The sequence below is a fragment of the Chinchilla lanigera genome, unplaced genomic scaffold (genome assembly GCF_000276665.1).
Source record: "Chinchilla lanigera isolate Chin_1 unplaced genomic scaffold, ChiLan1.0 scaffold00032, whole genome shotgun sequence".
NCBI classification, from domain to species: Eukaryota; Metazoa; Chordata; class Mammalia; order Rodentia; family Chinchillidae; genus Chinchilla; species Chinchilla lanigera.
Genome location: NW_004955433.1, coordinates 6036027 through 6061613, shown reverse-complemented (window position 1 = coordinate 6061613; position 25587 = coordinate 6036027). Strand labels below are relative to the sequence as shown.

Genomic DNA, 25587 nt, shown 5'->3' with positions numbered 1-25587 from the left:
AGCTAGTTTGATGAATATTCTGATTAATTGCAGCAGCAACTAACATTCATATACAACTTTAAAACTTACAAAGTATGTTTATATTGTGCATTGATATATCTAAGCCTTAACTGTGTGAAGTTTTGTTTTTGTCCTAATCATGGAAATAAAAACTCACTGTTCAAAACTTGGTGTTCAGTTTGTCAGCTAGTAGGTGGTCAGGCCGGAATCCAAACAAGTTTTCTGACTCTAAAGTTTGGATCTTTTTCTCGTTGTCTAATGCTGACTCACAAACTGTCACCAACCCACCTACTCGACAAGAACACAGGAGTTTATAGCACACCTCCTCCGCAGAGTCCTGGGAACACTTGGAGGGGGAAGTTGGATTTTACTGAGGATAGGAAATTTTGTTTGAAGTGGGCCTTCAGTGCAGGGACTTGATTAGGACTGAGTATGGATGGCAATGCAACAGTTCAGGATTGGTGCAGACGGCAAGGCAAGGGATTCCAAGGTTACTGATACTTCTTGATGGCGTTTTGGGAAACTTGTAATGAACAATCAAGTTACTGGCCTCTGCACTGTAATAGTGAGTGTGTGCTAATGGAGACAATGGGATGGTAAAGGCAGGTTAACGTAGACAGTTAATGCTCTCTGTCTCTGTTGTGTGTGTGTGCGCACGTGCGTGTATCAGGGAAAGTAGTCAGCTCCAAGGTAGTGCCTTGGTGTCCACCATCCTGTGTCAGAGTAGATGGTTGGGTTCCCAGTGTCCCTTGTTCTTCAACCTGAACTGAAGGGAAGATCTCTCGCATCTGGGTGTCTGATCTTCACCAGTGTGTGAGGGTCACAGTTACTTACAAGTATTTGGGGGTGGTTGTTGCTGCCTTTTATAGTCTTGTTTCCTGATTTTTTTTTTTTTTTTGGTCTTTTTGAGACAGGGTTTCACTGTGCAGTTCAGGCTGGCCTCAAACTCACTTTGTAGCAGAGGCTGGCCTCAAACTCATAGCAAACCTCCTGCCTCAGCTTCTCAAGTATTGAGATTACAGGCATGCGCCACCATGCCTGGCTTCCTGATCTTTTTGTTTGATGATTATTTATTAGATCATTTGATGAAACAGAGACCATCTTTACCTTAGTGTGATTAAAGAAATGTTGGCAGGATTTAGGTATAGTATTCTTCCTCTAAACAAACCACATGTTCCCATCAAGAGGCCACTGTTACACCTCAGTCAGCTCTGCTCTGATCCACTGTCTGTCCAGGTTGTTTGAAACTCTTGGTTCTGTTGTCCACCTTGACTGTAGGTGGACCATGGTATCTCGGATTCTTCCCACTTTCCTAGCCTCCTGTGAACCGTGAAATAAAGAGGTTTGAAAGGAGAAGAAGTCAATCAAGAACTTCACTGAGCAGTTATGATGTTCATTCTTATAGTGCAGCCTTGTTTTTCTCCTTTTGGATTAAATTATACAGTTTTCTCTTTTTCCTAAGGCACAAACTGAGGGGTCAGAACAAGCCTCAGGTGATATCAGGATGATTTTGAGAACAAGCATTAGTTTACCAAAGTGAGAAGCTGCTGTTTACTTGAGGATGGAGTCAGTAAGCTTTTTGCCCCTGTAACAGTTGTTAGGGGTGATGCAGTGATTTAATTTTGGTCAAAATACTCATACATGATTGTCAAATAGCACTGTAATGTTTTTGTGCCACTCATCAAGAGTTTAGATCACACAGTGAAACTTTTGTGGAGATCATTAGGTAGATCTGCAGCTAAATAAATAAGTGAATAAATGAATAAATAAATATAGTGCCATAACATCTATAAAAGGGAGACAGTTTCAAAATACACATCATCTTAATAAAACACAACTACCTGTCCAAGTAGTGAAACTTTCTCAGAGAATGAAGTAACTCTTCCCTGGAGAAATCTCTTATGCTTCCAATTAATCTGGGGCTTTTTGAAATGTGTCAGGTCTTGCACATGCTGCAAAAAGAACTGGTGAAGACCTTTTTTGTTTAATCATGCTGGAGATGTGAAGTGTATCTAGTGAAGTCTGCAACAAATGTAAGGCTTCTTGTGGTCCCCTTGTTGCTTCTGTGGCCCCAATGCATGCTCCTCCCCAAGACTCCTTTGTTCTCTGACAGGGTGGCAGCCCAAGTGCTGCAGAATACTGGTGTGGGTACATGCTCTGTGAAGCAGTTATTTCCATATACAGAACCCACCAAAAAATATATACACACTTCAGGAAAAGAAAAATAGTGTGATGCTTTTTCAACAGATGTTGTCACTCTTGTGGGGGACCCTAGAGGATGTCATATATTGCAGAAACTCACTATACTGCTGGCCCTTACAGAGGAAATTGAATGTGCATATGCAGCAATCTCAATGACCAAGGTTACCCAAGCAGCAGCTCTCCATACTAATAAATGTCTGAAGCTCATGGCTACCACTTTGAGTACCTGTGCAATTGTAGAGGCAAAGGTAACTTGTATTAATTCATGATGTCTCAATAAATTTAGTATTAAATATTCATACAAATTTTTCTTTTCCTGAAGTGTGTATACATTTTTGTTTATATATATATATATGTATTTTTGATGTATAATATATATATATATTAGAATTGATAGTTGGAGAAGGAAAAAGGAGATCTAATGAAGAATAGAGAAAAATATAAGATGTTTTCATAATGCAGCATTAACTCATAAAAGGAGTGGTGGTCACTGACATTGAGAGTTATGCTAGGAGAAAGCCAAATATGAGCTTTATATGGAGCAGGTCGTGTAGAGGAGATGGATGTACTTCAGACTACCTGTAATTTATTCTACTTTTATTCTTGAGATTTTCTTTGTGAAGTACTGGGAACTTCTCTGAATTAGGACAAGCACCTCTTGTGAAGAAGATAAGGAGCTCTTGTGGAACCTTTTACAGGCTACAGTCTCTGTGCATATCTCTGCCTTATCTTGAGAGCTGAAAGGGGAACTAGGATAGTGAGAACATGCTATATCATCTACTACTTTAAGGAAAGCTGAAGGTTATTATTTGGTAATAAATTACCCAACTAATTTTTAAAAACTCAAGTTTTAGATTATTCTTTGGAGCTCTTCATTGAGTGGCAAAATTTCTCTTTAATTTCTCCCCTCCATTCAATCAGACAGACAAAAAGCATGAGGGTACCTATTTCTTGCATTTGTAATGGAATTCTTAGCAGGAGACAGTAATTGCTGCAGCTCTATCAAATAGATGCATTCCCCAACTAATTAAACAGGAAAATTAGAAGATCAATATCTACATTTCAAAGGACTGTGTTTTAAAGAAAAGAGTCATTACAGAATTTTTTAAAACCCAGTTATTCCTTGGACATTAAAATAAAGTACACATTTATATGTGTGCTTTTATGTGTAGCATTAATTATTGCAAAGTAACCAAAGAGAAAAGGGCCATAAATGTAAAGATTTGGAAGCCATTATCAACCGGACATCAATCAGAAACAAAGGTAAACTTGTCTGAAGGTAAAATGCAATCCACTGAAAAGGTAGATTCATTTTATGAAAATTCCTATAGATATAATTTATCAAGCACACTTGTCCCAGTTTGTGCAATACCGTTGCTGACCACCTCTCTTTGTCTTGATGTGTTTATATGGTTGATTCCACAAAATCTTGCTGTCAGGGATGGAAATCAGCTTTCAGTTATAGTTAGAACTACAGGATCTCATCCTGGGGTGGAAAGGCTGCCCCTAAGGTAGTTTTTTATAGTTTGAACTCAGCATTCAGTACTGACAAACTACAGAGTAGAAAATTAATGGTGTTTTCCCTTTAGATAATGTATATTCATGAAATTTTGGCATCTATTTCATTCTAGGTGGACGTTCAGTGTTACATTTGGAATTTTATGGCTTCTATATTTTAGTCGCTTATGAATAATACAGCAGCTACCCATGACCTTATTTCTCTTAATGAAAAATCTCCCTATTTGACCATTACAAGTATATTGTACTGAAGTGAGAAATGGAATTAGTTCCTACATTTATTGAACTCTGTTTAATTATCACAGTGGAAGAAATGGAAAAAGAGAGAGAGAAAAGTAAAGGCTAAACTAGCCTTAACCACCTAAAAACAGGCTAAACAACTCATCGTTAAGGCAGCAGCCATCAGCTTACCATTGTTCTAAAGGTAGTTTGCTGCTGGGCATCTCCCCTGAGATGCTTTACAGATGTTTCAAAGTAGCATGTCCTAAACGGAACTCTGTAATTTTTCCTCCAAACCTCTTCCTGCACCTCTAGTCTCCCCCATTGCCAATAGTGCTATCATCACCCCCCCAACCATTCACCCAAGAGCCCTGTGGATCATTCTGGTCCACCTCCCATATAATCTGTAGTTCTGGTAATTCTGAAGTAAGGTATTTTGTTTTTTTTTTTTTGAAGTAAGGTATTTTGAATCCACCCACCGTCTCCATGTATACTGCCGTTTCCTGAGTCCAAGACGCTCATGAGTCACCTGACGACTGCACTAGTGTCCTTTCTTCTACTCGTGCTTTCTCCCATCCATTATCTGCCCAGGGGTAGGAAAGTCTTTACAGAAATGTTTATCAGACCCTTTATTCCACTGGTTATAATTCAAGAGCTTCTCATTGTACTTGGAGTCAAACCCACAAGGAAGGGTGATAACACCGCGCATAACAGAGTGCCTGCCTGTGCGCTCACTTACTCTCTCTCTGCAGCTGAGCCCGCCTGTGTCCAGTGTCTGGGACGCATCATGAGTTCTCTGCCTTGAGGCTCCCCTGGTCTTCTGCAGCTCTGGTCTTCACATGGCTGGTTGCTTTCCGTCCTCTAGATCTTGGCTCAAATGTCCCTCTTTCCAGAGACCCTGGCTCACAGGTTTCTCTTGTTATTCTTTTTCTCAGATTCTAACTTGTTTCATTTATAACATATAACAAAAATTTTAGTTGTTTTGTCTGCTTGAGTATTTATATACAAACTAATACCTAACTCCACGAGAACAGGGAAATGTACTCTTAAACAGGTTTATTGCCTGGTGCCTTTCATAGTGTAGGCACCCAGGACATGCTTATCCAATGCATGACTGTGGAATTCACTGTCCCCCAGAAATGCTACACATAACAGCTGATTTTCTGTGTGTCCCATACAACCTGTTTCAGGGATACAACTATGACTTGCTTGGGGATTAGCAGTCTGAGAGAGCAGAGGACAAAGTGGCAGTTAGGGAAAAGGCGAGCACAATTAGTTTTCATCTTCTTACATAGAGTAAGCTGTAGGCAGATTATGAAACTGATGAAGTTCACCTTCAGCATCTTCATTCTTCTTCCCCATAGCTTTATTTTATGTTGCTTATTGTAAGGAACAGGGATCCATTTGGGAAAGTGAAGAAAAAGATTATATAACGAATAACTGAGAATAGGAAGCAAAATTCAGAAAGAGGAACTGGGAAGCCATTGAGAGTAGAGCTAAGCTGTGTCAGACTTCCTCACTTGTGGGCCACAGGATTTCTGTCCTGGGGTCCCCACTGTTCTTCATACTCTTGTTCTCAGCTGTCTGCTTCGGTCAACTTACTCATAACTTGGGTTTTCAAAAGTCATCATGGCCAATACTCTCTGGGACCCTCACTACTCTTAAGATTTAGTTCCCTTTACTAACTGCCTCAGACTGTCTTCTGGGTCTGAATTCCTCACACAGAATCTGATTGGTCCTCCTCATCTTTCTGAGCCGAGTCACAGGCTGCTGCTCCCCAGCCCATTGGGTTGCTTGTCCCCGCTTGCACAATCATCCGTGCCTGAGATGAGGACTGAGGTGATGTGACGTGGGAGACAGTCTTGGAGACAGAGGAGTTGTGAATTCCTTAGGGATGTGCATGGACAGGGAAGCCCATGGTCTCTCGTCTTGGCTCACGATGCTCTCTCTTCAGCCTGCCAGCTCCCTCGCTCTTCGTGAGCATCTATTCCAGGCCCTAACCTGAAGCCTGCCCAAAATGACCCCTGAGCACCCACCCTCTGCATGTAGGTGTTTAACCTATGCACATTTTACCTACAGAGTGGGTAAGATCCCTGTGTGCCAAGCATTGTGCTAGTCACTTGAGATACAAAATTAAACAGAATGTGGTCCCTACTTTTGAGGAGTTTGCAATCTGGTAAAGGAAATGGGCCAGTCTACGATCCATGATTTTTCACTGTGCTCACTGCTGTTACAGACTGGTTGCCTCTTGCACCATAAGGAAATGTGACTGAAGCACATTTCTGAGGCTAGTGGTGGAGCTGAATAATTCTACCTGAACAAAGAGAGCCAGGTAAGAATGTACAGGAGACCGGGCACTGAAAGTGGATTTTGAGGAGGGAACTGGGGTTGAAAAGACATGAAGGCATTAGCAAAACACAGTGTTAACCACAGACAGCTACCAGACAACTGCCATGTCTCACACACGAAGTATGTGGGAGGAGGACTTCTGCTGGAATTGAGGCGAAGGTAGGATGGAACCCAGTTCCTGGTCAGGGGGTGTCAGTGGGTAAATAAGAATTCATGCAGGGACAGAGGAAGGGTGAGGGAGAGAGACATGACAGACATGAACCAGGCAGTGGCACATTCCATAAACAATCTTATTTAAACTTATTTAATCTTCTATACATAGTCAAACCCCATAGCAGAAGCACATAACCATCTTTCATTCAATGCAACTTGGTGAGCATTTGCCAAGCATCTAATATGTGTCAAGAAAGAGCTCATCAGGAGCTATATTTACGTGTATCACAGTTATACCCACAGATGTGGATGTCTCCCAGGAAGACCATGCCAAGGAAAAATGAGGTGGTGGTGGACAGGGGAGGAGAGGAAGAAGGGATTGACACAGAAGATGTCCCCAGATAGCATGGTTGACAGATAGGAGACTCAGTGGAGAACAGAAATGGAAACCAAGGTTGGAGGTTCAGAAAACAGCAATAGTCAACACCATCATGAGATACCAAATGGTCAGAAAAGATGAAGACTGCAATTTGGCATTTAGGAGGACTGTTATGAGGTGCATACAGAGCAAGGATGTAGTGGGGGCTCCTGGGGTACAGAAGAGTAGGTAGCTCACCCCCACTCACAGCTGGTCCTGTACGAAGAAATCTCCTTTAAGATCATCTGAATACTTTGTTAACAGCTCTCATGAAAGGTTTGTTGAGGGAAGAGATTGAAGCTCTCAGCTTAAATGAAGGTTGTGGATTATTTATGGATTTAATTTCTCCCTGTGATCCATGTCCCCAGTTGACACAGGCTACCAAGAGTTATCTATATTCTTTTCTTCTTGAGAAAATAGGAAGGGTATTTAATCATCTATGAGTTGCACTAAGGGACATTTTAAGAAAACTGGGCTGAGCTGGGACTGAGAGGCTGTGTGAGCAGCTGGGGAGTGTGGCCGTCCCTTCGGGTGCACTCTGCACTGGCATAAGTCCTGGAACTGAAATACAGTATTTAATCCAAAGAGCATCAATGCAGTAGCATGTAAAGTGGATTCAAGGACATTTAATGTGTGAAACATAGTTTTCTGGGAATTTGAAGCCTCCTTATAATTTATATTAAAAACTTAAACTTTTTGATGTCTGATAGCATGTTTACATTAGCTTACCTTCAGCAGAAAGCAAGATGAAGGATGAAATCCTCCCTCCTTCCTATATTCAGAGCCTTCCTTTCAGAAATAAGAGTCTCTAAGGAATTTTTGCAATCCAGATCAGCCAGTACAGGACACTGAGAGCCATCAAGGAGAAATTACTTGTCCAAGGCACTAAACTGTGTTAGTGCTAGGAGGCGTACTGAGGTTAAGGCACTTGCTGTGGGGTTGGGGGGCAAACCCGCCTTACTGTTAATACCAGCAATGAAAAAACAACACTAGTAAAGTAATACTATGTTCCCAATTCCTCTCTCAGATGTCTTTTATTCTGCCAAAGACAGATTCCAAAGACAAATCTGATCGCATCACTCCTACCATGTAAAATCCAGCACTGGCTCCCCATTGCCTGTGGGGTGAAGTCCAGACTCCTCTGAGTCATCACCAGGTCCCTGCCTGTTTCTCTGGTCCTGTGCACCCAGCCCTGGCACTCCGACTCTACCTTCCACACACACCCATGTGCAGTTTCTACCTTTTCACTCTCTTTTCCTGGGCTTTTCTTCCTCCTCTATGTGTAAAAATTCCCCGTCATCCTCCAAAACTCAGATTATGAACTATCACTTTCCAGAAGCCTCCTGGCACATTTTCCTTTAGTCCATATTCTATGTGGCTGCAGTTCTTTGTCCTAATACCTGCCACACTGATTGGCTGTCATTTGCTTTTATATTTGACTATTCACATAGAAGACCCTCGAGGGCAGAGAGGATTCGAACTCATTTTTACATCCTATACAGTGCCTGGAATGTCTGCATTCTTGTAAATGCTTATATGATGGAATTGCCAGTAACAACCAACCTGAAGCGTTGTGAACTCCTGATAGAAAATTAAAGTGAGATTATATATCACAAGCCTTCACCAGTTTGAAACTAGCCCAGTTTGTGCACAACTTCTGCCTGTTGGCCATAACTGTGTGGGAAGTTGGCCAACTTGTTATTCCCCAGAACCCCATAGACACTTGTTGTGTGCCCTTGTTCTTGACATTGCCCCTGCCTGGCAAGCCCATCCTCCTTGTGCGTTTAGCACACTAATTTTCTCCAAGTCTTATGTGGTGTTGAGCTCTTATCTTTTTTTGGCCAAGTAGGACTGCACTGTCCAAGGCCTCCTGAGTTTGCATCTTCTTCTCACCAGTATTCTCAGCCTCCTTTATCACATTAGCCCATCCTAGAGATACTGCACACTTGGTATTTAATGTTTGCTCCCTTTTGTGGTTATTTTTTCTTCAGGGCATATTGTATGCCTATTCACTAAATGATAAGACTCTCAATGGCAGGAACTATACTTGCAGCTCTTGACTATGTAAAGAGCCTTAATAGATGCTGGCTGATGATTGGGAGGACCTGTGGATGGTGAGGCACTGTGACTTCCTGCTGGATCCACCTGGCTGCTTACAGAGGCAGGCGGTGGTGAGCGATTCCGGAATTGAAGGCTGACTGGGGGAAACACGCTTGTCCAGGCTCATGAAAACTAAGTATCTCCCAGAGGGGATCACACCGCATAAAGATTCCCTCAAATTTCAGTTATGTAAAATATTAATTCAATAGCAGTTAAAATCTGATGGGGATGAGGGGTTGTTTATCTGAAGGAACAGTTAGAACTTGTAAAGGTTATTCTGGAAAAGTCTATTGTGAAGCTGTCCCTCTTAGATCTTAAAGTACAAAAAGTTATGAGAGTTAAGATATCTGAGTACTCATCTACAAATTGAAAATATGTATTTTTTGTTGTTTCATCTATATGTGTGTGTTACATATTTTCCTATAATGCACTTGTAAAAAATCCTTCTAGTCTTCTGTTACCTGCTGTCTTCCTCTGAGCTTATGCTAGAAAAAGCCTTTCCTTTTCTCTTTCTCAAGGAAAGCAAGGACAGAAGCTGGATTTCTCTGAAACAGGAAGCACTGACAGTATTACAGAAAATGGCACTATCACATAAAAAGTTAATTATAGGACTTTAGAAATCACATGAGACAGGGGCAAAGAGCAGATTTTTCTTGTAAATATTGTTGGGGTAACTAGTGAACAAGTTGGGGATAAAATCAATAAGTCATATAGAGAAATAAATATCAAATGGGTTAAATAACTCCATCTGGCATTAAAAAAATAACCTAAGAATTCACCAGCCTCTAGAGAGGGTGTACTTCATCTTAGAGTTGGGGTAGGAAATCCCCCAAATTCTCCTGAGTTACAGGCTTGGTTCCCAGTGCAGCAGTGTTCAGAGGTGGAGCTTTGGGAGGTTGTGAGTTTGTGAGGGATCTAACTTCATAAGTGGATTATCCCATGGATTGGGTCAAAATTTGATGACGTTATTGGGAGGTGATGGAGCCTTCAAAAGTGGACCTAGTTGACGGAAGGTGGTCATGAGGGTGTGTCCTTAGGGATCTCTCTCTCTCTCTCTCTCTCTCTCTCTCTCTCTCTTTCTCTCTTTCTCTCTTTCTCTCTCCCTTCCTCCCTCCCCCCTGCTGTTTCTCCCTTTCTCTCTCTTTCTGGCCACATGAAATAAGCATCTGTCCTTCACCTGCCCTCTGCCATGATGGATATACAGCCTCACCACAAGCCTAAAAGTAATGGCACCAGCTGAGCATGGACTGATACCTCTGAAACCATGAACTAAAATAAACCTTTCCTCTTATAAGTTAATTTTTTCAGGTATTTTGTCGCAGCGATAGAAAGTTGACTAAGACGTTTTACATGCTTGGGCTTCTGACAAAGCTGACCAATGATTTCATTGCATGTGATAATCTATAGTAACCACACTGTCCCTGTCCAGCACTGTGTCCCCTATAGCAACATTAATGGGTCCATACCCACTTGTGGAAGGTGAGGACTCGAGGATGCATGAATGAGTGTGTGCAGCCTTCAGTCTGATCAGACATGAGTATACATGCACACGTGTGGTTTCCTTGAACCCTAGGACCCTTGAGTCCCTGGAACAGGGGAACCATAAAGGCCTGTGGGACCTTGTGAAGTGATCATCAAGCACCACTCTGACACTTCAGGACAGAGTGTGTTATTGGAAAGAAGGTGCAGAAGAAAGTGAGACCTTAGAACCAAAAGAGAAAAAAAATAAACCTCTTTATTTAGGATGGGATAGGGAGTGGGACATGGTAGGAGCGAACTTGTAAGCAATCTTAATCCTCATTCTCTTTTAGTGGTGCCAAATAAGATGGCTGCCTCTTTTGCTCCATGTGCCTTTCTTGAGCTAAGAAGTAGTTAATAAGGAGCTGAAAGCTGGAGAAGGGGCCTTGCTATCTAGATTTTTGTTTCATCACCACTTCACTACAGGGATGGAGGGGCCCATGGCATTGTAGCTACAGCTGGTTTTTGTGCTTCCTGAGGGGAGAGTGGCATCCGCCTGGCTCCCTGTGATCCTCCTGCACTGGGCCTGTGCCTGTCTTAGAGCACAGACTTGGAAACATTTGTCAGAGGAATGAATAAGTGCCCATTATGCATCTTCAGAGAGCGGCAGAGAAAATTTCTAAGACCTAATCCTGGATTTGGAGTTTATCAAGTGAAAATATCTGGTATTTATTAGTATTTGCTTTGTAACGTTGTGTTTTCAGAATGCTCAATATTAGACTTCCACACATTAATTAGCCTTGGAGACATACAGATCCAGAATACATTATAGTCATTTATCTTAGCTTTATTCGCACACTGAGTTCATCATTGTTTTATTTTGAGCACAGTTCCTTCTTCCCTCTGTACTGCAGAGTTATTAATAGTAATAAGAGCTTCCCAGCTCAGTCAGCGGCATGCCTGAAAGGGATGTTCAAAAGAGATAGGAAGGATTCATCTCCCTGGTAATTTGTATGCCGCGAGTACCACTCCAGGAGACCCTGCTGTCTGTAGCTTGCGTGGTTTGTGTTAGGGCTGGCGCGGAGGCAGAACAGAGACAGCCAGGGCAGGCAGGGAGGAGCTGCAGGCTACACCTCAAGTCCCCACTCCGTCTGTGTCCCAGGACTAGACAAGTGTGGGGGGTGGGCCAGGTAGAGGCACCAGCCACAGTGGGAAGGGAAAGAGGAGAGTTGTTTGATGTGCATAATTTCAGTTTTGTGAGATGAAAGTGGTTTGGAGATTGGTTGCACAACCAGGTGAAGCTACTTACCATGACTGAAGTGTACACAAAAATATTGGGTGAACTGGGAAATTTATGTGTTTTGTATTTTACCGCAATCATATTTTTTAAAAACCAGAGATAATCTAAAAGAAAAGGAAAGGAAAAAAATGAAGGAAAGTGCTGAAGATGGCTAACGGTTCCAATGCTGGCGTAGAGCTGACTAGATGCTAACTGGCCTTTGGGCCACTCAGGGAACCTCCGAGCCTTTGGCCACAGGACTGTTCTGATAGGTAAATGAGATTCTAGATATAAAGTCAGTGGTGCTTATGAGAGCACCATGGTTATTTGTTTGCATTGCCATTATCTGGGGAACATGTAACATTTCAGGTGAGCATGCAGGTAGCTTGCCTTGGGATGTCTGGAGTCATTCCAAGGGCTCAGATAAGGTCCCTGCTCCCAGGCTCAGATGGGGTGGCTTAGCCTCAGTCCTTAGTGGAGCCTGTAAAGAGTGAGCTGTGTGACTCATGTTACAGGCCCCAAAGATACAGTGCATCTTAGGTGGCGAGTGCCTGTTGGGAGGGGTAGGGAAGCAATAACTGTGAGTGGTGTACTCACAGTCGCTCATGATACTGTAGCGGTAGTGTCACGTTATCACAATGAAAATCCAGCTATCTGAACTGGGATAATGATAGTCACTTAGTAGGTATATTGCAGAAGGCCAGTCAGTTGGTAGAATTATGCACAAGATAAGAATTAGACTAACAGAGCGACTCCCTTTGTCAATTACCAGTGACCAATTAGACTAACAGAGTGACTCCCTTTGTCAATTACCAGTGACCAAAATCCCAACTGGAACTGGCTTGAGCCTAAATTTTAATTTATTCCTTTACATAGTGAAAATCCAGTAATATATCTGCCTTCAGGCATGGTTGGATCCAGGTATTCAAATTACATTGCTGGAAATCTGTGTCCCAGCAACTCTTTGACTCTGTTTTTTTTTTTTCCTTTTTCTGTATTGACATCATTCTCAGATGGCTCTTCATGATGGTGGTAACAGGACCACTGATGCCCCCTTGTTTATGATCCATTGGACTGACGTTCCTGCTCTCCTTCTTTCTATTTCTTTTCTTCTCCTTTTCTTTTGACTTCCTTTACCCTTCCTAAACAATTCCAAAAACCATCTCATGGGGCTGAGCAAGCTAGAAGTATGCTGTGGGCAGGGATGAGAAGCTGGGTGGCACACACAGGGGTCAGAAGTATGTCCACCAGGGGCAGTGTGCTTGGTGCAGGGTGTTGGAGTCATGTGGGAGGTGGAGTGCATCCCTGTGGGGGTTCTGGCCCAGGGTGTCAGAGTCCATGTAGCGTAATCAGAGCATCCACCTAGAAGGGCTGCTGGTCATAAGGTGTGAAAGCTGCAGCGGGGAAGAGTTGTGAGGGGCTCAGGCAGAAGAGCAACCCAACACAGGCTGTTGGAGGTGGTGCAGGAGGAGGATATTGTCTTTTTTTTATTTTAAAGAGAATAGTCAAAAAAAAGAAAGAATAATAGCAAAAATATAAACAAAACAAAGCAAGGACATTAAAAATGATACAAGGTTTTAAACCAAATGATAAAGATTAACAGTGGTTGTTATATTGCATACTGTTATCTTCAACGAAGTTGCTCAGATTACCAGATGTAAGCATGGAAGATTGATCAAACCATTAAAGGGAATAAGAAAATAATAATTTAAGGAACATTAGAGATAATACATAGTTTCATTAGACATGATGGTAGGAATTCACCATGGTTATTATTCTGCAAATTGTTGTCTTCACGTAAATTGCTCAGATTACCAGATATAAACATGCAAAATTGGTCAAAATATATTAAAAAAATTTTAAGTATTAACTGTTCCCCTCAATAATCAGCCAGACATCAACACATCACAGCAGTATATTTATGCCAGCTATATATATATATAATGCCTTAGTACTTTCTTTTTCTTTTTCCTTCATCCCAGTTGTTCCTTCCTTTGAACAATTTCTTTCTCTTTCATATTATCTGTTGTACATTTTGGGTTTTATTTACTCTTCATGTTCTTACACTAGGGAGACGATATGATGTTTACACATGTGGGTCCGATTTATTTCACTTATGAGTATGGTCTCTATTTGCATCATTTACCTATAAAAGCCTCAAGTTTATCTTTTTAGGAGATTGTCTTTTAAGGTGGCTGTCCTGGCCTCGAGTGCTGGAGCCCAGGTGAGTTGGAGAGATGACAGCCAGGAGTGAATGTCAGAGCCTGAGGAGGGTAGAGGCTATCAGCGTGGGGAGGGGGCAGCTCCCGGAGTGGGGTGAGAGCCCAGGCAGGGTGTGAAGGGCTATCCCTGGGGAAAGGATGGCAGAGGTGACAGAGACCAGTTGCATATGGAGGTTGGTTCATGAGCAGATATGGTAGAAGGATGATGGGAGCCAGGCCTCTCACTGCAAGAGAAATAGGTTTTGAGTATGAAAAGGGGAAAACTGAAAACAGCTCTGCGGTACTGGACTGAAATTGGAGGTACTGGTTTAAATTCACTATTTTCTAGTAAGTGTATTAGTCACTTTTGCATGCTGGGACAAAACACCTGACACACACAACTTAAAGCAGGATATGTTTATTTTAGTTCATGGTTTCAGAGGATGCAGTCTGTGGTTGGCTTGTCCAAGGCAGAAATGGCATGATGAAAGAGTCATATAGAAGAAAGTTTCTTAACCTATGGCAGCCAAGAAGCAATGAGAAAGAAGGTAGAAGCCAGGGACAAAAATACACTCTGCTAGGTCATGCTCCCAGTGATCCATCTCCTCCAACCAGGCCCCACCTCCTCACAGCAAATGCAGCTATGAACTCATGAATGGATTAACCCCACTGATGAGAATAGCACCCCCATGGTCCAGTCATCTTCCAAAAGGCCCATCTCTGAGAATTTTGGGGGACATTCTAGATCTAAACTGTAACAGTGGGTAAGTAGGTCAGTAGGTGGATAGACAGAAAAGTAAATGCAAATGCACATTGATACGTATGTGGTAGAGATTGGTGTCTGCATGTGTGTGTATGTTTCTCGATGCGATTCTCTACTCAGAGGAACAGGGACTCTTGGAGGACTGGTTGATTGCAGGACAAGGGCTGGACAGGTACAAGATGAGCCAGAGCACTCTGTGCGTGGAGGTAAGAAAAGGTCCAGAGAATGGCAGGGACACTCAAGTGACCCAGTAGCAGTTTACAGGACTCTTGGCCACAGCTGTGACAGCTTAACTTAGAAATAAATCATGACAGTAGCAAGTTGTAACCCTATGCCAGTGAACCTTGGCTGTCAGTTTGACTGGACTAAGAGAACCCTGGCAAGGCGATTGGATCTTTGGGGTGCTGTCCTTCTCAGTGGATTAATCCGTGGGTGTGAAGAGCTGAATGAGCTGTTAAGAGGTGGGGCACAGTTGGAGGAAGTGGGCCACTGTGGGGGGTGTTTCCTCTCTCTGGCACTCTTCCCTTGTGACTTGCTTTCTGTCTGCCATGCACTAAGCAGTTTGGCTCCATCACCCACTTCTGCCGTGATGCTTCTGCCTTGAAGCCAGCTGACATGGACTGACACCTCTAAAACTGTGACTCAGGTAAACCTCACCTCCCTTAAGTGCTGGATACCAGGCATTTTTTGCAGCAACAGGAAACCCAACTAATGCAAACCCATTGAATAAAACAAAAGCCATGAGTGCAAATGGATACAACTGAGAGCTTCCTAGGACTACAAAGAAGGAATACATGGCCTCCCCACAAAATATGTATTACTTGCAAGTAATGCTGGGAGGCTGTCCTCTACAGACTGTAGCACCCTGTCCGCGCCTGCCTTCTGGGTTTGCTCAGTGATGGGCAGGTGAGAGGATGGAGAGTGCTCTGACTCCTTAACATCAGATGGCCCCCTGACATCCCTTGTGCTCCTGGCAGTGCCCTGTCCTGTGGCTGCAGCACCCCTGGTCATGGGAAACCCTCTGTCCTCATTCCTCCGGGCTAGAAGGGATAATCACTTCCTAGCATTGCTGGCCTGGGGTGTATCCTCCTCTCTTACTGGTTTTCCTTAATCCTATCTGTATCTCTGAAGAGCATCACTTCCTTATACTCTCTCCAGAGTGCCCTGTGTTTCCTGCTGGGACTCTGACTGATGCCAGGGTAGGGCACAAGTATCAGGATGGAGGGGCTGGAGGTAGAGCTGACAATAACAACAGATGTCTGGCAGCAGCTGAGGGGACCAACTGCTGCTCCCAGGATTAGTGTATTCTGGTCTTGTCCCCCACAGACAGAATGGGCCCCCAGGTGTCCAGTGCCTCTGGGTGGAGAGGAGAATAAAATTGGAGAAGGGGGTCCAGAAGGGAGTTCCAGGCCTGTCTTTTATACAGATCCTGCTGTAAATGGAAGGGCTTCTTACATGTCTGCATCTGTATCTGAGCATCAGATATTCTCCCTCTCCTCTAGGCATGGAGGTGCCCCCTTTCTTTTATAATTGACCGCAGTTCAGAACATCATAGACCTTTTGCATTAAACTGTCCTTGTGATTTCTTTAAAGCAAAATGGGAGTAATAAACATCTCAGAGCGAGCAGAGTGTCTTGATGCTCTGCAGCCTTGGCTGCACTCAGCACCTACAAATCACTAGGTGGCACAGCCCTAGGTGGCAAAGCCTTGCTTGCTCGCTGCTGTAACTTTCCATTTAGCCATTTCTTCTACTGCTGCTTTGGAAATCAAGCTATGCAAGGATACAACTGGGAGGCTTTCCTAATGTCACACTAACTCAGAGGTGTCCTTTGACCCAGCCTCTAAACACGAGGTGATGCTTCCAAGTCAGCCCACTAGGAAAGGCGGATAGCCCTCCCCCGAGGTGCTGGGCGGCTGCTCACTCCATTTGCAGGGCGATCCCATTACATTGCCCTGAGGCTTTCAATTAAGGGAACTTAGACCAGAGCCTGTGTTTCAGAATGTGCCCGTGTCAGTTTCTTCTGGGGTTTTAAATTAGAGTCCCTAATGTTAGTAGAACAAACTGAAACATTTCCTAATTCTCTTAAAAGTAGCAGAGGAATCATAAACGGGGCTCTCTTTGCAGTGTGGGCAGTGTCACAAGTGGGAAAATTGAGCGGTCCTGTTGGCTGAGGTCTCTTAAACTCCCCTTGGGTTTCCATTGTAAAGTTCTGCCTGCGATGTACTCCATCTGGAGTGCAGACTCAGATGTCAGGACACTCATTTCATAAGGAGGCCTGGGAAACAATCACGGTCACTCCTTGCTGTGTTGAACTTTGGAGTCGCTTTAGAGAACATGCTGCCTTAATTAACGATGCTTAATAAGAGTCAAGGTCAGGATTCTGGGACACTGGTATAATTTGGTAGGAGAAAACCATGGGTTTCCTTTATAAGGTTTCTGTTGTCACCATTGCCTCCTGGGGTCTCTGTGTATGTGGGAGTAGAGGGTTAGACTTACAAGGTCGCTGCTTTTGTTTAAATGTCTCAAGATCTACACTTGGGGCTGGGGATTTAGCTCAGCGGCAAAAGCGCCTGTCTGGCAAGCGCAAGGTCGTGAGTTCGGTTCCCGGTACCGGAGATAAAAAAAAAAAAAAAAAAAAAAAAAAAAAAGATCTACACTAAACCGCTTTGTTAAGCACAAGTGACTTGAGTGCTTCCTGCGTAGATGGTGCTGGCTGCATAGTACCCACCACTGCTGGCCATGCTGCCAACCTCTCCTTCCGTCCTTGCCACTCACTGCTTCAGGAAGAATCCAGGGTCCTTGGCCACAGAGGTCAGCTCAGGTCTGTCTCTGCCCACTGGTTGATAGGTTTCAGATCCACCACCTCTTCTTCAGGGTTTCCGTTCTTTCTTCTGAAGCCGTTATTCATGGTGCACTATTTCTGCCTATTCTCTGGCCTCTTTCACTTCCCTGAATTTGGCAAAGTCATCCTTGGGCAAATTGTCCTCATATAAATGGTATAGTGTTTAAGACTGTGGGATTTGAGTCAGATGAGCTAATATATGTCTTGATTCTACTACTCAGCAATATGTTTGGGGCAAGTTGTTGAGCTTTCTATGCCTCAGTATTTCTATCTGTAAAAAGAGAGATGTAACACAATTGCTCTCACTCTGAGCCATGTTATGAGGGTCACTGAAAGCAATGTCCGGAAGCTGCATGGTACAAGGAGGATGCGTTGTGACTGCTCAAAAATATCAGTTGTTGATGTTAATCATTTTTATTTTAGGTTTTTTCTTTATTCTTCGCCTCATTTTTTCTAATTTGTACTCAATTGTTTGAGAAGCACGTGTGTGTGTGTGTGTGTGTGTGTGTGTGTGTGTATCTGTGTTTTTATCTGTGTGTGTGCATGGGTGCTTTTTCTTTTCTCTCTGCATTTCTGTGTTTTTCAAGCTGATGTGAGGAGACACAGGAAATAGTCAGGTCAGAGAGTGCTTGGCCCTGAAGTTGCTTTGTAGCCATCTTGGTTCTACTGCTCTGTACCATTTGGAGTCTTAAGTGACCCTGTCCACAGCTGCTAAAAGTCAGAGTGACCTGGTGATGGCCTGGAGTCCGGGGAAGCAAAGCCGTTCATCCACATGAGAGGACTTGGTGGGGGGAGGGGATCAGACACCCTCACAATGAACACCTGGTCTTGGTATTTCTCTGAAGGCCTCTTGAGGGGGTCAGAGTTTCTGCCTTAGTCTCTGTCTCCTCCAAATTTAAGGTATTTTTTGATTCCTCTATTATTCAAGATACTCTGTGTGGAAAAATTAAAATAGTTCCTCTATTTTATTATTTTTCTGCTTTGTTAGTATCGTGACACTTTATTGATTTTTATTATAATTTCACAACGTTTCAGTTATACTGGAGATTAAATATGCCTTTGTGATGTGACCTTTAAAATTATTTCTATGGGGGAAATAAACTATTGTTGGTAACATCTAATTTATGAGAGAAAACTTTAGAAGGCCGCCTGCTTGCACATGGGCAACTAACTGCATGGCATGGTATGTGTGTTGCTGGTGATCTTTTACTAAACTCAACCTCCATTCTGTCTACAGAAGACATTTACCAGGAGAGACCCAAGTACTCATTTAATGTCAAATGAAAATGGTATTCCTTTAGAAGTGGATTAGCTTTTAATCTCCTTTATAAATGAAAGGCATGTCCTTTAAATCATGTTTATTACTATCACTTTGACTTGTATGCAAGGTTATATTCACAGATATTTATGGCACTTAATCTGATATAAAAGCCCAACTAAATTTCCAAAAATATAATAAACACTGAATTTGTGTGCTTATGTTTTTAAGATGGAGAAGTTAAAAATTGCTGCAGATCTGTGTGTAGACTCGTTTGATTAATTTGTCAAGATTTAGCCTGTTTCTGTTCTCCAGCCCACCCATGTGGTTTAATCAAATTAAGATGTTAACACCGGGCATTTAAAAGGGAAACAGAAGAGATTCATTTATTCAGACTACAGTGGGAAAGAGAGAAACAGCAGCAGTTTCCTACGTCTCACTCCAAGCTACTGTTGTGCTTGGCAGGCAGGTGGCTCCCAGGTTGTGATGTGGAGAACATACATCTAGTTCACGTTCCTGGGCTGCTTGGGAAATACACATTCACGGGCACCTCCTAGACTTAGAATTTCTGGAGTTGGGACAATTGCGTGGTTAATTGGCCCCTAAATGATATTTGGTAGTTTGAGAACCTCCCTTCCATGCATTCTCTCTTGAGATGCAAAGGCTTGACCATGAATGTGACCATAATATCCCCTCTTAACTCAGCACTTGGTGTTGCTGGACTTCTGCTTTATGGATGCTTGACTTCTTCATTAGATAGATTTGTTGAGGTCTGTATTAGGTCGCTAGGGCTGCCATAATAAAATACCATAGATGGGTGGGCCTCAGTAACAGAAATTTATTTTCTGATGGTTCTGAACACTAGAAGCCAAGAACAAGTTGTCAGCAGGGTTGATTTCAGGGGTCTCTCTGCTTGGTTGGGGATGGAAGTCTTTATTCTCACATGGTCTTTCCCCCATGCAAGTGTGCTGTTTGTATCTTAATCACTTCTGCTTATAAGGATGCCAGTCATTTTGGATTAAGGCCCACCCACACTTAGCGTGTTATTTCCTTAAAGTTTCTGTCTCCAAAAAGTCGTATTTGTAAGGGTTAGGAGTTTAACATATGAGTATCGGTGGGAAACAGTCCAGTTTATAACAGTACTGATGGCTCTCAAACACTATGAATAAATGAAAGTGAACACCATTGATTGTTTATAAAGTTCCTTTACCTATCTAGCCTCTGTCCATCAGGAGGAAGCCTGTTCCTGACCTGAGTAGTCTCTTCTAAAGTAGCAGAGAGGAGGTAGAGACAAAGACAGTTTACTTTTCATTGGCTCTTTCCACCTTGGATACATTTATTTGAAGGAGGAAGGATCTGTTTTGGGCTCAACTGCTTTAAATGATAAGGCTGAAGTTCTCCAAGAGAATCTCAGAAAGCAAAACTCCATAATTAATATTAAAAGGATGCTCCCTTGTTTTTCTGCTAGGTGCCTTGGTCAGCTTTGTGTCACAATAATGAAATACCCAAAGCAGTTAACTTGTAAAGAAAAAAGTTAATTTGGCTCACAGTTTTGAAGATTCTAATCTTGTGACTCTGCTACTATGGGCATTTGGTGTGATGCCATCATGGCAGGAGTCTGGGGCAGAGCCAAATAGCTCACACTCTGAGGTGGAGGTAAAGAAAGGAAGGGAAAGAGACCAGGGTTCCACAATGACCTTCAAATGACCCCTCTTAGCCTAAAGACCTCCCAGAAGGCCCTACCTCCTAAAGGTTCCACCCCTTTCCAATAGTCCCTTCCAGTCTGGGGAATAAGCCCTACCGTAGGAACCTTAGGGGAAATTAACATCTAAACTATAGCACTGGAGGAAATTTGCACTAATTGTGCAAGAGCACTGGTGGCTAAAATTGATGGTGCTTTCAATGGCCTGAGCAGAACCATTAAACTCTACTCAGTCATCATTGTAATTTCCACACGGAGCGTTTACACTGCCTGGAAAGAAACACACAGTACTTGTTTTACTTGAGAACACCCTTGATGAAGTAGTAAAGTTGTTCAGTTTGCTACTTCTCTTAGTACGTATTTTTTTAGTATTTTGTATGATAAAATAAGGTGTATCCATAAAGCATACTTGCTTTCAGTGGCTATTTTAAGGAAGAGCACTTGTGTTATTGAATTATAAGCTGAACTAGTTCATTGTCATGAAGAGCCATTTGAATTTGAAAGAAAAAGAGATAAACTTAGTCATTTGGACTCAGGTAGCTGGCAGACATATTTGAAAAAAAAAAAATGAGGTGAGCTTAAGAAAAAGAGTTTTTTTGAGGTAATTGTTACCCATAATAAAATTCAAGCTTCCAAGGGAAAAATTAGGATTTGGGAAACACTTTCTGTTACTGTGATTTTAACAGCTTATCACCAGTTGAAGTTTTTTGTAGATGAGGTTGGTGATTAATAAGTGTGATTTTTGGATATTATATGTTGAAATGGGTCAGTATTTGGGAACTCTGCATAACTCACTAAAACACAGTTTTTTGAATGACCAATGCATGGTGCTACAAAAAAGATCTATTGAAAACACAAGCTAGACCAACAAGTTGTAATATAACAGAGCATAAATTGTTCATAGTGTGATTTCAGGCTCTGCATTGCAACTGATCTTTAAGAAACCACCACTTGTCAAGTTTTGGTAGATTATCAGAAAAGAATATCTACAATTATCTGAAAGGATTATTTCAAATACTCTTTCCTTTTTAGATTACATATCTGAATAAGGATGGATTTTTTCCACTTACTGCCAACAAAAACATATCAAAACAGATTAAAGACAAAAGCAATATGAGAATCAAGTTATCATTTATTGAAACCAAGCATTGAAGAGATTTGAAAAAATGTAAATTTCACTTTCTCATTTTTTCTGTTATATACATAAAATGTGTTGTATAACATCTAATGGGCTTATTATTGCTACTTTAAAGTGAACTAGTGAATATACATTTTAAAAGTTTCTCAGTTCTAATTTCTAGAAAAATGAGTATCAAGAGATACAAAGATCCTTAGAAACCCCAATATTTTTAAGAGGATAAAGAGTTCTGAAGCCCAAAACTGAAGCCCAAAAGTTTGAGCCCATTGATTTAGGAAGGTATTTTTCTAGCTATAGTAATTTGTTTAACTTTGATTTATGGTACACGCAACCAAGTATATGCACTATCTGAATACTAAATATGGTAAGCTTGACTTTTGCTTTTTTCCTCTCTGAGATAAAAGCCACAAAAATATTCTGCACCAGAATATTCTCAGGAAGAGTTTAATGCTTGCTTTATCTTTATAATCCCAAATCAATGTAGATAATCATGAACAAACTGGAAGGAAATAAGCCCTATATTTAAACTAGTTTTTGAGAGCTTTGTTTTAATCTAATGAAAATTTATTTAAATTAGCAGAAATTAAAATCTGCCCTTTAGAAACACATTAAGAAATATTGGCAGAAATATGCTCTGGGTTTTTTTTTTCCATCCCACTTCTCTTTTCTCTTTTTCCAGTTTACAGAGCATGTATTTCCTCCCTGTCTTTTCTTCATTCCTTGCTCTGCTTTTATTCATTTCCTTCCTTCTTTCCCTTTGCCTTATAGTAATTACAAGTATTTCTTCGTGCACTGCAGTTTTTGATTTCTGCAAGTGTCCTCGAGGGAAAGATGCTGAGTCGGTGAATATGAACACGGCATTGACAGAGTGTGGGCTGCACTTCAGGTTCGCAGCTCTAAGGCTTAGGCGGCTCCCTTCCATTCCGCGTGTAAAATCCAATGCTGCACTGTGTGCTGTTTCTATTCTTAGATTCCTAGAGGCTGGGAGGAAGGTTAAAGGGAAGAATTTTAACTTAAAATTTTACCTTCTAGAGGAAATGACTTTAGAATAAGTTCTACTCTTATGCTGTGTCCTTCATAGATTTCTTTCTTATTTTTCCTCTAGTCCAAAAGTCGTTCCAGAGTTGGCCTGAAGTCGAGTTCCAAGCAAAAGGTATGGCTCTTTTCTCCCTTCTGGGTTGCTCCTTTATCAAATAATTACTTTTGGTGGTTGCTTGGCTGTTGTCTTCCCTTAAGACAATGACGTGTCTTCCTGGGATAGATCCAGAAACAAAGTATTGAGATTTTCATTTGCTTTGCTTCCATAATAATGAAACTGAAAGTGGAGAGAGAACCTTGAAATGAAACAGAACATGCGAGATTCTTGAAATCCAGTGACAAAACCTGAGAATCTCCGTATGGCTTAAGAGAACTCTGAAAACAAGGTCATAAGACTCCACAGAAGGCCTTGCTTTTATTTTCTCAGCCCTTCCCACTGAAGAAATTTGTCACTGTCTGTTTGCATTTTTGCTATATTTTGTTCTCTCAGTGTCTGCTGTGGAGAAGGACCTTCACCTTTGGTGAATTGGTTAAAACATGAGCTCTGTGAGTCAGAAAGCACTGATTTCCATTCTTGGTTCCATCTCTTCACTATGTGGCTGTGGACATATCTGTGTAAAGATGACCACACCATTAGCGTAGTATGTCTAGGATACATGAGCTAATGTATGTGAAAGCACTTGTATGCCAGTGCCTAGGAGAAAATAAGCACTTAAAAATGTTTTAAAATTATGTTTAATTAATAAAGTACAGAACAGTAGAAAATACAAAACTCTTCCTCCTCAGACACACATTTAAATTACCTTAACTCCTAGTGATACATGAGGCAACAATGCACATGGATTAATTCTTAGGGTTTAGGAAAGCTTATCCTCAATTTGGAGAGCTCAGTGTAGAAATTTGCACTGGACCTGGTCCTTGCCAAACCTTTCAGGCAAGGGTCACACAAACCACAATACCTATCTTGGTGTCAGTTGTCAGAGAAAAGACTCTGCAAGAATGCAAATTATTTAGAAGTGCCTCAGAAGACTGAAAAGTGCAGTGACTTGGAAGTGCCATGCCTGGCGCCTGTGCAGATCGTTCCTGTTTCTACTAAGGAAGCATCACGTTGACTGGGAAGATAGGCTTCAGCCCTGCCCTGAATACTTAACAGATAATAACAGCGAACATAGATGCAGCAAACCCTATGTTCTGGGTACAGTAGGGACGCCTTGCAAGGATGAACTATTTAATATCCTCCACAGCATTCCGAAGTAGGTGTTCTCAGTCCCTCAGAGTGTGTCAGGAGAAGAAAACCGCACCAGTCATTTGTGTGAAGTTGTTAACTAGGTCATGGAAAGGGGAAAGGGAGCTGTAAGACATCGTGAAGTAGCAGTTCTAGGGAGCAGCTCCAGGGAACAAAAAGAGTTGGGGTCACTAAAGCTTCCTAGACACTTGAGCACCCCACAAGCTGAAATCCAGACCTCTGCTGAGGTGTGCTGGCCTGAAAACGCTGATGTCCTTCAGGGGCACAAAATGAGGCTCATCCTGTAAGTACCAAAAGCTACAGAATGGATTCTGAGGATCTGCACTGGGCAAAGAACGTTTGTCTTGCGGGGGTGTGTGCGTACGTGCGTGGGTGCGTGCGTGCGCGCGTGCGTGCGCCTATGTATGCAAGGCCTCCTTCCTCTTCCCTCAGCAACCTCCTTCTGGCGCCCCCTACTGGCAGAGCTACCAAGAGGCCAGCAGGCTAAGAGGAAACGGCTTTGGCAGAGTCCCTCCCAGCCCCGCGTCACAAAATAGGTTATAGAAAGGTGAGTTTGGAGCTGAGAGACGATAATTTAAGTACCTGGTACAGTTATTAGCTCCATTGTGCAGAGGAGGAAACCAAAGCAGAGATGTACCAAGCTGTGTTTGCTCCTGGGGTTTTTGTAAGGATGAAATAAGACGGTTTTCCCCCCTCCTTTTCCTTTCCTAGCTAACAACTTCACACATGCTCAACTGTTCTTCCTATTAAGTTCTCTGTTCAAATTATCGGTGTGGTTTCTTCTCCTAACACACACTGGGAGATTAAAAACATCTCCATCGGAGGGCTGCAGAGAGTATTAAAAGCTTCATCACCGTAAGGTCTCCTTCCGCGCCGTGTCGATGTTGGCTGTTGTTATCTGGTAAGTGTTCGGAGCTGGGCGGGAGTCTGCCTTCCCAGTCAACACAGTGCTTCTCTAGTAAAAATAACAGCCATCTACCCAGAGGTGTGTTTGGCCAAGTCACTCAGCAGGAGGCGGCAGAGTCAGAGTTTAAATCAGTCTGGCTCCAATTTCATGTTCTTGAACATTTAAACAAGTGACGCTGGACAACAATAATTCTCTGAATCTTACTTTAAAAATCTGCAAAATGGAGGTGATTGTTTTTAGCTGGTGGGGTTCTTGTAAAGATGGAATGAAACAGGCATGCTGTGCCCCTTACACTTCCTGGTAGATAGTAGGGGCCCAATAAATACTAGCTCTTGTTAAATATGGCAGTTTTCTTGTTTTGAATATAGGAATTCTTTTTGTCTCAATGACTGTATATAGTTTTGAAAGTATTGCTTTTGCCTTGGAGTGGTCCCCGGTCCAGTGGGTTATTTACTTAGCTGATTACTACCCCATTTTAAGTGTTCTGAGTTGGCAAGGGAACAGTAAAGAGAAGTTAAGGCTGGAGTTCAGTCAGTGGAGGATTTATTGGTGATGTCCTTAAAAATCAGAATTTATCAGGGGAGGAATTAGAACATGAAATTCTTCACTTCAGGTTTTCAGCAGTGGGAGAAATCATTGAGTTTACATGTTCATCCTTTAACAAAATTGTTTATTGGGTGCCTTGTTTATTGTTCTGGACACTGCTGGGCGTCAGGGGGGATATGGACATTGACATGGACTCTGCCCTCAAGACCATTGGCTGTAATTTAGTGGAGGAGTATGATGTGACAACTC

General features: G+C 42.3%; 1 protein-coding gene across 3 annotated transcripts in view; it reads left to right on the top strand.

Annotated features, from left to right (window-relative positions):
• Positions 1-25587, top strand: part of Rasgef1b (RasGEF domain family, member 1B) — a 783333-nt gene that overhangs the window by 327267 nt on the left and 430479 nt on the right. For 2 of the 3 annotated variants that reach the window (XM_005388230.2, XM_013516120.1), the window contains exon 3: positions 22707-22754. In XM_005388230.2, the coding sequence (XP_005388287.2) occupies positions 22707-22754 (48 nt within the window). Of the gene's footprint in view, positions 1-22706; positions 22755-25587 lie in introns of those variants that run through there. The other variant, XM_013516121.1, reaches the window with a different exon arrangement.